The following is a 12235-nucleotide window of genomic DNA, read 5'->3' as shown; positions in this document are numbered from 1 at the left end:
TGGTGGTTCGGTGCAACACAAGCATCAAACATGGATCCTGTTGTAAAACTTGTGAACTTTATAAGCGCAAAGGGGACTCGTCACACCATCTGTTCCTGGCCCGGCCCCTCGGTCAAATTTTAGAACCCATTGTGGCCCTCGAGTCAAAAGGTTTGCCCATCCCTGCTCTAGTGCATACTTTTGTTAGTATGTTGCCTATGTATGTAAGTGTTGTGTGAGTGTGTAAGTGATTGGTCATGGTCTGAGTGGCTGATGGAGCAGATTGACAACATTGCTTCCGTCAGTCTGCCCCAGGACAGCTGTGTCTACAGGAGTGGCTCACCATCACAGAATAACGCACAAAATTGTCTGGAAAAGTTCTTATGGATTGTTATTATAGTTATTATTCATAACCATGTCTTCGGGGCACATGCTGGAGTCATTAAAACCAAATAGTATCTCAAAAAAACGGGTTATTATTCTGTGATTTATCTGTTCCCAAACTCCCTCACTGGATCTAGTAAATGTATACGCTGCAATTAGTGTAGAATTCTTATAGTCTGACCTGTATTTTTGTGTGTAAATCACAGGGAAGGGACAATCACAAGAACATAATTTATCGTAATAAAAAGTGTAGACAATAATTGTTTTTGGAATGAAGATAATCACCAGAATTTTTTTTAAATCCATGCTTTTCTCATCTAGATTATTGTTCTATTCACTTAAAACAGTATATAATAGCCGGTTAAACATGAAACTTATTTGTAATATTAAAATGATAGTTATTAATATCCCTGACATTTTTATGTGTGATTTTATAATTGCAATTATTTCTGCCATGATAATCGTGATACAAAATTGCCTAATAAATTGGGATTACGGGGGCATATTTTCTCATACAGTTCTGAAGAAGTCGGACTGCAAATGGCGCCCCAGTTCTCCAAGTACGAAAACAGCACCAAAATCAGTTTAAATCAGACACGTCACAGTATCATCAGTGTAGTCTGACTGTAAGAATCCTAAACCTATTCAAATGTGAAGACCTAATGAACCTAATCGGATTATAAACTGCAATATTAAAGGATTTCGATGAAGAATATACACATTTATTAAAGCTTTCTTAGTTTGACTTGACCCTCCAATGTTTATTATTATTTTTTTCCTCAGGTAACCACTCAAACTGCACCTCGTTGCCCCTGACCCACGGCGAGATGGTGCGTATGGACGAGGGCCGGTTCCCAACCCTGGAGCTGAACAACAGGCGCCTCTCCGTGAAAAACTCCTTCTGTCGCAAGAACGGCATCTACACACGGTCAGACATCTTTAGTTCCTCGTGTGTCTTTTTGCCGTCTTTTGCCATGTTCTCTCCCTTTGTTCAGCCCGATGTTGTGTCAATTTAATCAGCGTCCTTTTCAGTATGGAGCCACTCTGACAGAAATGAATCATGTTGTGTTCACTCGGATAATGGTAAATCTTGAGGAAGGGCTCATGCTCATGCTAACCCTGCGAAGGCCGTTCGATTTGCACATCCTCATTGATATTCACCACTTGTGTGAACTAGCATTTCATAGTGACTCCGGCACAATGGCGGCTAATTAGCATTAATCAAATTCTGTGTGGGCTTTCTGTCCATCAGTGCTTTAGAGATAGTCACTGGCTGGCCTTGAACCTTTATTAAAGACATGTGTACTTGTATGTGAGCCCACTGCTAATCAGCCTCTGGTATTAGCTTAAGATAAACATTTGATAAGAGAGGGTTCGGCTTTCAGGAAAAAAAGTTTGTATTTTATTTTAAAGACATACATGAGATACCAAACTCGAATACTTAATTGAAAGTGAATTCAAAGTATAATCACTGTAACAACTGGGGAAAGAATTAAAATAAATATTGAAATTCAGTAAGAAAAGGTAGATATATATATATAATATTTTATTTAATTCAAGCATTATAGTTGTATTATTGCTGCATACGTTTCTCTGACGTGACCTTCTGCAATTATCCAGGCTCAAGGTCTTTACAGTAGAACATTGAAAACACCAGTACAATAAATTATGATGTGAAATAATAAGTATATACTGATTCATGGGCCTGACATTTAAATACAAATGTAATAGCACTTTTTTATTTTATTTTATAGCCCACTAGAGTTGTTTTAATAGACAGCATTTCTAGAATTGTCTATTCAAGAGTCTTTACATCAAAAACCTTGCCCAGTTTACTACTTTTTGAAATATTTGTTAAGAAAATAGACGTAGCTGGATAACTACAGACCTACAGCACAAGTCCCTTGGATTGCAAATGACTGTAAATGCAGATTTGGAATGGGACCAAAACGACATGTTACCACAATGTAAACATGTTTACTCTGCACATTCTTCAGAGTAACTAGCCAAAAGGGCCTGCATTATCTTTAGGGGATATATGCTGTGTTTTCTGCCTGACCGGAGAGGCCAAAGAGGGGGATCAAAGAGGCCTCAGTGTTTCTGGTGCCTTTGAAGAGGTGCCACAGTCTTTACTAATGATCTGTGGACTGAGCAGGAGGAGCGGCCTAGGGCTTCCCTGTGGGACATCTGAAAGGGTGCAGGAGCTGGTGATTAGAAGATGAGACATGAAAAAAGATAGCCCTCTTAAATAATTTAAATTTCACACGCAGTATTTTGGAGTGGTCAGACGTGGTGTGAAGAAGCCTCGCCCTCACCCACTAAAAACTTGCGGATTGATCCCTTTAATGTCTAGCCCAGCCTTCGCCTTAATCCAACGCCGTTCCCCAAAACATTATCCACTTGAAACCAAAGAAGACATCTCTTTCTTGTGTCAACACCTTCACGACCGTCAACTTCCATCCCCACAGCATGCCTCTCTTGGCAGCCACGCCGCGTTTCATGTCTCCTTTATACGAGGGGTTGTAAGGTTGTCTGCTAAGCACTTAAAATTACACTTGACATCACATTTTTATGCTTGTCTATGAACCATTTTCTCTCCCAGACACTTTAAATATTCATGTTCAATTCTCATAGCCTTTGCTCTGCTCTCTCAATGCCCTGCTTGTCAAACTTTCGATGTGAAGATGTCAGAGAAATGGTCTGAGACGTCTTGTCAACCGGTTCTCTCCCCGACTGACCTTGAAGGCAACAGTAATTATTACATGAAGGGAAAAAATAATAGCGTGCACAGATGTTTGCTTTAAGGAGTTAATGTCTCGAGTCGGAGAAGTCAGAGGTCCTATAACTTGGCCTACGTGCTTTAAGATACTAATGCTTGCTCATTTGTTCAACTACACAAGACTTTTGAACAGTATATTGAGTTCATGGCATGTGTACAGATTTCAGCCCCGAGGCGAAGCCACACTCTGTCAACACTTTAAACAGACAAGAGCAAAGGATCTGGGGAAATATAATGGCTCTTCTTCAAACTAAATTTGCTCTAATGCTTTTTTCAGGTACTTTGTATTCAGCTATAGCATAAGAAGATCATCATTTTACCATTTTATTCTTTGTAAAACACATTATTGATCTAAAATAGCTGAGTAATAGAAACATGTCCATTGACTTCCTGATCAAAACTGCAACTAAAAAGTGGCTTTGTGACAGTTTTAGAGCTCTACATATATCACTCAGAGTGTTTAATTTGTCAAATACCGGTAATCACAATTAAGTACAAGGATGTGGGCGGGAAATTTCTGAGCACTCAAGCCTCATTTACAGGGCAATACAGGATTACTCAGACATGCATAAAATCAATCAAAATACAACTTAGAGTAAACTGATGATGAAGAACAAGGTTAAATACTCACTATATTTGGTTTTGCATATAATCTGTGTGCCCATTTTAACCTTTGTATTGAGACAAATCATTTATTAGTCATCATAAATATTTTTTTTTACTATTTTAAAAGAAATGGCATTGGGAATGAGATACAGTCCGAACTTATCCTTCTGAAAATAACAGTGTAATAGCCCATGAAAAATAGAAATAAGTTTTAAATTTGTACTGCTGACTGCATTTGAGGTATAATGACAAGCTGAATGTAGATTATAAACATTTAGCCTAACAAAGTGCTTTCATTGCTTCATTAATCATCTATCTTGCTAAAATCACAACCAAAAGAAGTATAATTTGATTCAATTCAATTTGAAGACTTGACTATTTTTCCCTGTACATTTTTGGGGCTAAAATGCAACCTTGGGCTCAGATAAGACATTTTCAATAATTAAAACACAAAAATAAAACAAATTTCTTCCATTTTGAACAGGACGCCAGTGGACCTGTTTTCATGATCAAGTAGATTTAGATCAATATTGCGGTTTACAATAAACAAAATGTGAAATAATAATCTATGGATGTTAGAGTTTAATACTAAATACCTCAAAAAAACGCATAATACGTCTTCGTTAAGCATTGCAAATACATGTACATATCTGATATTGTGTCATATCTAAAACAGGATTGCAGTTTGCATTGTATCGTAACTAGTTTGCCTGGATACACGCTAAAACCTTTGACCGAACTTTCAACTTGAACTAGATCACTTCCTACTCACTTCCAAACCCCCGTACGCTGCAGGAATAATCGCATTGACACTTTTTGCCCAGATCGCCCCCGAGGCCCAGTCCTGGGAGTCTGCACTACTCCGATGAGGATGTCAGCACCAAATACAACGACCTGATCCCCGCGGAGAGCAGCAGCCTCACAGAGAAACCGTCCGAGGTATCCGACTCCCAGGTAACTTTCCGTCACTGCCAGCTCCTTCTCTAGAATACAAAATCCAGTTAAGTTAAAAGTTGGATGTGTCAATTTGTCACAGTGACACAGTGATCCTCCGGGGAATTATATAACCTTTCCAATCTTAAAATTACTGCTATTTCAGATTTATGGTCAATTTAAAAGTCTTTGCTTAAGTTGTTAGAATTTTTATATTGATTAATCTCACAAGAAGGAGTATTAAGGACTTCAGACTTGTGACATTGAATGTGTTCCAGTTTTTCTGGGTAGTCTGTACTTCATACTGTAGTACGTTTTCCTAAGTACAATACAAGTCCCAATACAAGTTTAGAGCGGTGAAGAAAGGACCCATTATTAACAGCTGTGGTTCCACGTGCTATTCCATAATTTACCTTCTTCTGCTCTGTAAAAACATGGTTAAAGACACTTTGAATAAACAGCGCTCACTCAGCACTGGCCCCTGTGTTTACCTGCCGCTTGTGAAAATAAATGGTGCTTCAACATCTGCTGAGCACCAGGACCTCAGCACAGCAGTCGATGGGGCAATTGTCTGACCCACAAACATGCGAGGACTTAGATTGTGTTTAATAATAATACTAATGTGCATTTATTTATTGATATTATAGATGTGGGTTTTACCAGTATTTTCTCTGTTCCACAGGGCAGTGACAGTGAATATGAGATGGACCAGAGCAGGCAGAAGACACACTCCTTTGTGAACCACTACATAAGTGATCCCACATACTATAACTCATGGCGGCGTCAGCAGAAAGGCGTGTCCCGCCCCCCGGCGTATGGTTACTCTCAGCCAGAGCCTCTGGTGGAGCAGGAGGCCAGACCACTCCCACCTCCAGTGCCCCCTCTGCCCCCACTGCCCCCTCTGATGCCCCAGAGCGCCTCCACACCACAGCCCCAGGGCCAGGGTACTCTGTTCAGGCCCAAAGGCAGCCGGACTCCCACCCCCTCCCTGCTGTCCTCTGAACCTCTGAGTCAGCACAGCACCCTGTACCGGCCCCCCAGCAGCCTGGGCTGCGCTCAGACGCCCAGCGCAGGCTTCTCCTCCTTTGTTTGACACACGCTCGGAAATCTGCGGGACCCTGAGGACAGGCGGATGTGGCTGTTGTTCATTTGATTGTGTTTGTCCTGTTCTGTTGCACAGACAGAGATGTTGCTCTGTATTAAGCATTGCAGGCATTTTGACTCGCGCTTTCGCCAAGAGTGTTGGTTTGACTGTGTGTGTGAATGGTCAATGCGTTTGACATAATTTTATGAAAAAAGACAATCATTTCAGAGATTGAATCCATTTTAAGGGGCTTTGAAGAGAAAACCCTTGTATTACCACACTGTATCAATGTTTAATATGAGAGCTTTATTGAACAACCGTCACCTTAGACCACAAAGAATGGATCACATGGTGAGGACTGGAAAGTGGCTGCATAAGCTTTGGACTATCGTGATATTTAAACAGTGTGGTGAACTTTGACACTGGCATCGCTGCTCACTGCAGTCTTCGGCGCAGTTTGAACTTCTGCCCAATCATTGTTGGAAATTACATTCTGTGTTGATATGTACTTGTCCATATTGTTTACAAGATATTTATATCAGACAGCTCAAAGCTCAACATTTTCAGAATATCACTAGTGGTAATGTAAAGAATCACATTAAAGCATTGTGGCACCTTGATAGTTGTCTGGCAATATTTTGAAAATGTGCTGGTAAATACACAGCAGCTTTATTCTTTTAACTCCTGACAGGCATAACGGAAGACCAAAATAATGTTTTATTTGTAATTAAGTATATCTCTTTTAAATCTGTGCCAGTAAATGTCTGCCAAAAATATACTGCATCATTTCTGAGGCGTCATTCACTGCTATCGCTCTGGAGCAGAACTGCTTCTTTAAATGATGCGATTTTATGTGTTAATGCTACTGTGTGCACTGACATACACGAGATCACTTTCACTTCGATTGTTGCTTTTTAAAAGATGGGAACGTTATTGTGCTGAAGTTATGTATGGTTCCTTTGTTATTCTGTCAGAATTGGAAATTGCATATCACTGTACATGAGCAAGTAAACATCAAGGACCTATTCATGGTAGCACTTCAAATAAATTATTCTATTTTTAACTGCCTTTCTATTGACTACTTTACAAACACATTTTGAACACATACACACACACACACACATTTGGTTTTACTGGGCTTTTTTAAATACCCTCACCTTCAATTTTCTCATTAAACGTGACACTTGATCCTTTGCTGCACAATGACCTAATCCCTTGAGCCACAACAGAAATAATTGGAGGGTATAAGTGTTGGGGAGAAGAACCTGACCATACGTGCACTGGCTGAAGCGCTGCAGCGGGGAAGGGCAGAGGGAGTGTGTCGGCCCCAGTAATCTCCTTATTGCAGACCGGAAAACATTGATCTCAAGAGAAGCAAAAACAAGAGGACCTCTCAGATCTGATGGGGAGGTTTTAAGGAAAGAGAAAGTCAAGCTGAGTCAAGGGTAAAAAAAAGAAAAGAAATGGTTACTGGTTAAACATTGTAATCAGACACACAAGGCAGTGCAAAGCGTGTCATTATGCAAACAGAATGCTATTACAATCACCTGAATGGGATCATTGAGTGGTGCTTGAAGGAAGCGTACAGCAACTTGCAGCATAATAAATACTTGTTCTATGTAATTGTGTTTAGTGTCTGCATCGTTCGAGTTTTGAACTTGCTTGCATTATAGCGTTCTCAATGCTACCACAAACTACAAAAAAGTACATGGTTTAATATATTGAAGAAATATAGTTGCTAATGACATTTTCCTGTTTAAATATTAGTTCTGGTTTGTCTGGTTCTGGTAGTTGGAGGACGGAAACATTTTGTCAAACATTAATGAATCAGACAAAAAGCACCCGCCTGTCGGTTTCGGGTAAAAGGACATTGGCCTCTTCTGTGCTTCTGGGACATGTCGTACTGGGAACACAGCCAGAGACAGAGAGGAATATGTGGGAATGTCTTTAACCCTGCCACATTAAAGCTTTGTGATTCCAATCAATAATTTGACTGGTGTCTAGTGACAATTATCAAACATTAACACATTCTTTCTGTCTGAGATGAAGGTGGGCCTGTTCCACCTCAGACCACTTCCTGCCTGTTAACACCTATCAAAGTGTCAAAGGCACAGGTCATCCAAGAGACGCTGCAATACACAAGTTTAAACAAGAGGTCTCACAGGTTTATGAAGACGCCCGACTGTGAGAAATCACACAGTCCAACCTGACATGAATGTCAATGAGGTCAAGGTTTGTTTATTAGACACTTACAGGACAACAATGTATATTTGGAAACACACCAGATTCTGCAGCTACAATTTACCCACAAGACACTTATAAAATAAAGAAGTGCATTGTTATTGTATGTGTATTTATTTAATTATATAGTTAGTTAGTTAGTTAGTTAGATAGTTAGTTAGTTAGTTATTTAGATAGATAGTTAGTTAGTTATTTAGATAGATAGTTAGTTAGTTAGTTAGTTAGTTATTTAGATAGATAGTTAGTTAGTTAGTTAGCTGCAGTATATAAACCTCCAAATAGATAATTTTTATTGTATCTTGCCCACATAAATCCATCTGACAAGTGACTTCACTGTGAGTTCATTCATTAACATTACAGTTCCCCCCGCAGCGTCACGCTGCCTCGTGCGTGCGCACGCGCGTGCGTACGTACGTACGTGCGCACGTACGTGCCGCGTGCGTCTGCTGTGTCTTTAAGCGGCCATGTAAAGGGGCGTGTCCGGCGCACACTCCAGGAGCAGGAGGCTTTGTAGTGAATTATCGCCTTCAGAGCTGCAGCGGTGCTTCGATGATGTGCGGCGCGTCCTTCCTCTCACTAAAGCTTCTGCGTGTCGTGTTTATTTGTGAGCGAGCGTAAAAGAGCTGCGGTTTTTTGAGCGCTTTGTTCGTGAATGCGGCCTCACCATCCAGCAGCTGCTGGGGGCCTCACGGAGGAGCGCGCAGCAGCCGGCTTCTTGTGAATGGGATGCTTGGTAAGTAATTACAGGGACTCTGTGCGTTATTGACAAATGCTTTCATTAATTCGAGTTTGTAAAGAACATTGGTTGGTTGGTTTATTTTTCTGCATTTACCTCGGAATGTAACGGGATATTGCTTTGCGCGGCGGTTTGGCAGCGCGTGCGCTCACCAGCTGACGCCTTCGGGGTCAGATACTTATTGTTCTGCCCTGGACCCACCCGGATCACCCTCTGGGGTGCAGCCGATACCAGCAAGAAACACATCATCCCAAAGAGGGGAATTCTGTAGAAATGGTGCCACATTATATTACGAGAAGAGGAGAGTATAGGTTTTTGCTTAGCTATCATGTTGGTCTGTTTGTCTGATTGGGCACAAAGAGGTGTTGGGGATCACATACATATGTTGTAGAATCATTCTATAGTTGACTGATTTTACTTTATAGGAGACATCTCTTCACTTCACGTCACTTAGTTTGCGTTATTTGCTCTACAAAAACGAAACCTGGACAGGAAATGTCTGCCAAGCCCATTTTACATCCCATAGAGCCACTTGGTTGGGCTTAGTTTTTTACTGACCGATTTACTCAAATGATCCCATCACAAACTTTGTGACCCGTGCAGTGCATTGCACATGTCTGTCGTATTAGTCCTGTCCATTAGCCTCTCCTGGCAGAGTCTGACCTGGTCAGGACTCTCCGTTTGCTTGGCAGGAGCATCATAGAGGCCTGTGATGAGTTTATTCACTGGAACAGGACCTGCTGGCCTGTCAACCATCACTCCATTAATGCCACCCAGATAACTGCTCTTCAGGTGTTGTTTGAGAAGGTGATCTTATCAGCAGGAGGGCAGAGTACTTGGCTTTTAAAGTTTTTGGGAGCTCAGTCCCTATAAGCCTGTTTAGTTACTGTGATAAATTTGGGCTTTTCCTAAACCGCAGCATCGTTTATCCTGTTTACATTCCTCCCTGAAGAGCTTCAAGGTTTGTGGAGATTGTAGAACTTTACTATTACCAGTTTGGTGTATAATTACCTGCATGAGACGCATGTTTACAGCCGTAATGTTATAGTTGTGCACCATTGTAGTTGTTACCATGTTGCTAAGCCCAATATTATTGCTACTGTAAAGTGTGGTCATAATCACCTGCTCCTGGCTTAAGTACAGTTGGGCTGCACAAATACAAGCAGTAGGTGCAATTCACTTTCCCTTTTGGAGGTAATCAGATGTCCCTAAAGTCACTAAAGTGCGGCTTTACTGTGTTATTTGTGGTCGGAGAGCATTTCCCTGTTTGAGCATGTCTGCCGTCTGTCTGCTGGAAGTCTGTGTGTGTCCTGCACTGCACATTCCAGGAAATGCCAGAATAAACTGTTATTTTTTTCCCCCTCCTTGAGTGGTACTTGTAAAAACGATTACACCCAACCAAGCTCAAATGTTAAATTGAGATTGCATTTGCTGGTGTCACAGTTATCACAAAAGATGACTTGAATTTGTCTATATTCTGTTGTTACATCTGTCATCATAAGGCGAAAGAAGAAACTTAATCTTGAACATCTTTTAAAGTTTGGATAGTTATGTAATGTAGCGTTTCCCCCCCACTGCCGTGATGTTAAACTTAGGCCCAAAGTTCACTGCCGCTCATATCGAGTTTGACTGGAGCAAACTCGAGTTCATTGGCATTTGCATTCTAAAACCGTGTCCCAACTTCAGATTCTAACCGCGTACCATGTGCCATTGTGTGAGGGAAGAGTTTGTTTCCGTGCCTTTTGTTTGCCGCCATTGTTGTTTTTCTTCTTTTTTTTTTCCCTGCATGCATTGTGATTGGTATGCTCGCGTGTTGACGTTGGGAAGCATTCTGTTTTTCTAATCCGCACCGTTGTCACTTGTTGAAATCGGTTTACGTCCACAAACAACCACAGGCCAAATGGCTCCACAGTTCCACCAAGACCACACAGGGACCGTGGTAAACATACTTACAAGTTTAACAGCGTTTGTGTTCATTTCTTTGTACCAGTCCCAAGCCTGGATTTAAAAAAAAAAGACTAGCTATTGTATTTTCCGGACTTTAAGTCTTGTAAGTTTTGGCCGGTGTGCGACTTATACTTATATTTATACTTGTATACTTATACTCCGGAGCGACCTATATGTGATATTATTTGTTATTTTCACACTTGCAACCACATTTCATACTCCAGTGCAACTTTATATATGTGTTTTTCATTTTTTGGCTGGTGTGCGACTTATACTTATATTTATACTTATATACTTAAACTCCGGAAAGACTTGTATGTGATATTATTTGTTATTTTCACACTTGCAACCGCATTTCATACTCCAGCACAACTTTATATATGTGTTTTTCCATCTCTATTTTGCATTTTTTGGCTGGTGCGACTTATAGTCCGGAAAATACGGTAAAAGAAAAAACCCTTATTTTTTCAAATCCACTCACATTCTAGACTTAACACTACTGATATTCTGTTAAAAACCTAAACAATCTGTCATAATTGAAATAGTTCAGTCTTGTATTTCCCCCTAAGAGCCTAAGTAGAGCTCCCGTGACATCTGACACTGCCTCTTTACCATATCTCGCTGCATTTCTGCTCCCCGGCCCTATAATTACACCACTCGCGTTAAAGGAACCGTTTTCAGCATCCCATCATTTTCCCGCATTCTTTCCCCAAAAACACAGGTCCCCTCTCGTGCTTCTGACACGAGCATGCGGTTCTTTTCGGCACCTCTTAAAAATAGCACCTGGGTCACAGTATGGACACCTGGTCATTGAATCAACGCGCGCCGCTCGCTTCTCGTACAACTCAGTGCAGTGGATCGCATTAATTATGACTTCTGATTTGAATTGTGACACAGATTTTTGTTGTTTTGGCCGTGTTCACTTTGGGTCCTGGTTTTAGTTGAATGCTCATGGGTTTGAAACATGATTTTGACGGGCAGATGATCAGAAATGAGTAATATGACGATATGAGAATGAATCATCATAATGCGACTTGTGTTACATTGTATCTTCAAAAGTCTCAGTAATCTCGTTGATTGTCACATTATATAAAATGACATGTTACTTTGGTTAAATGCATTGTTTTACAGCCAAAGAACTGAGTCTGTAATCCTTTAAAAACATTTTTTAACACTTTTACACATTTATTTTTAAATATCATTGTATTGATTTGCCCCAAAGGCATTTAAAAAGGAAAAGTAGCATTTCTAACATCGTTTCCCGACAATTTGTACAGTGAGAAGAAAATATAGTGATATTACCGCATAGAGAGCCCTATATTATGCTCAAACGTGGGCAGAAATATCCCTTTTACAGCCTTTTTGGGGAAATGCCAGCACAACATACTGATGGAGATCTGCCCTGTTTGTTTGCGCAGCCCGTCAGTTACGCACTGTACTGTTTATATTGTGTCGTTTCAGGAAGGGCAGGCGGAGTATATTTCCGGAGATGGGAAGCTTTATTGGCTAATTTTTCCCCCCTGCCCTTCCTGTGGTCCCACTGCCA

The 12235-nt window shown here is 40.7% G+C and overlaps 2 protein-coding genes across 4 annotated transcripts in view; both read left to right on the top strand.

Moving 5' to 3' along the window:
• sdk2a (sidekick cell adhesion molecule 2a) overlaps positions 1-6828 on the top strand; it is a 145333-nt gene extending 138505 nt beyond the window's left edge. For both annotated transcript variants that reach the window (XM_072443242.1, XM_072443241.1), the window contains exons 43-45: positions 1147-1291; positions 4573-4702; positions 5364-6828. In XM_072443242.1, coding sequence (XP_072299343.1) covers positions 1147-1291; positions 4573-4702; positions 5364-5774 — 686 coding nt within the window. In that variant the 3' untranslated portion in view covers positions 5775-6828. The remainder of the gene's footprint in view (positions 1-1146; positions 1292-4572; positions 4703-5363) is intronic.
• cdc42ep4a (CDC42 effector protein (Rho GTPase binding) 4a) overlaps positions 1-12235 on the top strand; it is a 226327-nt gene that overhangs the window by 205186 nt on the left and 8906 nt on the right. Inside the window, exon 1 of one of the 2 annotated variants that reach the window (XM_072443243.1) lies at positions 8574-8739. The exons of the other annotated variant lie outside the window; for it this stretch is intronic. The gene's annotated coding sequence lies outside the window, so the exon portion shown is untranslated. Of the gene's footprint in view, positions 1-8573; positions 8740-12235 lie in introns of those variants that run through there. 2 annotated transcript variants of the gene reach the window in all.

Source organism: Eucyclogobius newberryi, unplaced genomic scaffold (genome assembly GCF_026437365.1).
Source record: "Eucyclogobius newberryi isolate DKJ021-1_F unplaced genomic scaffold, fEucNew1.0.hap1 SCAF_13, whole genome shotgun sequence".
Lineage (NCBI taxonomy): Eukaryota > Metazoa > Chordata > Actinopteri > Gobiiformes > Gobiidae > Eucyclogobius > Eucyclogobius newberryi.
This window is presented reverse-complemented; position numbering and strand designations above follow the sequence as displayed.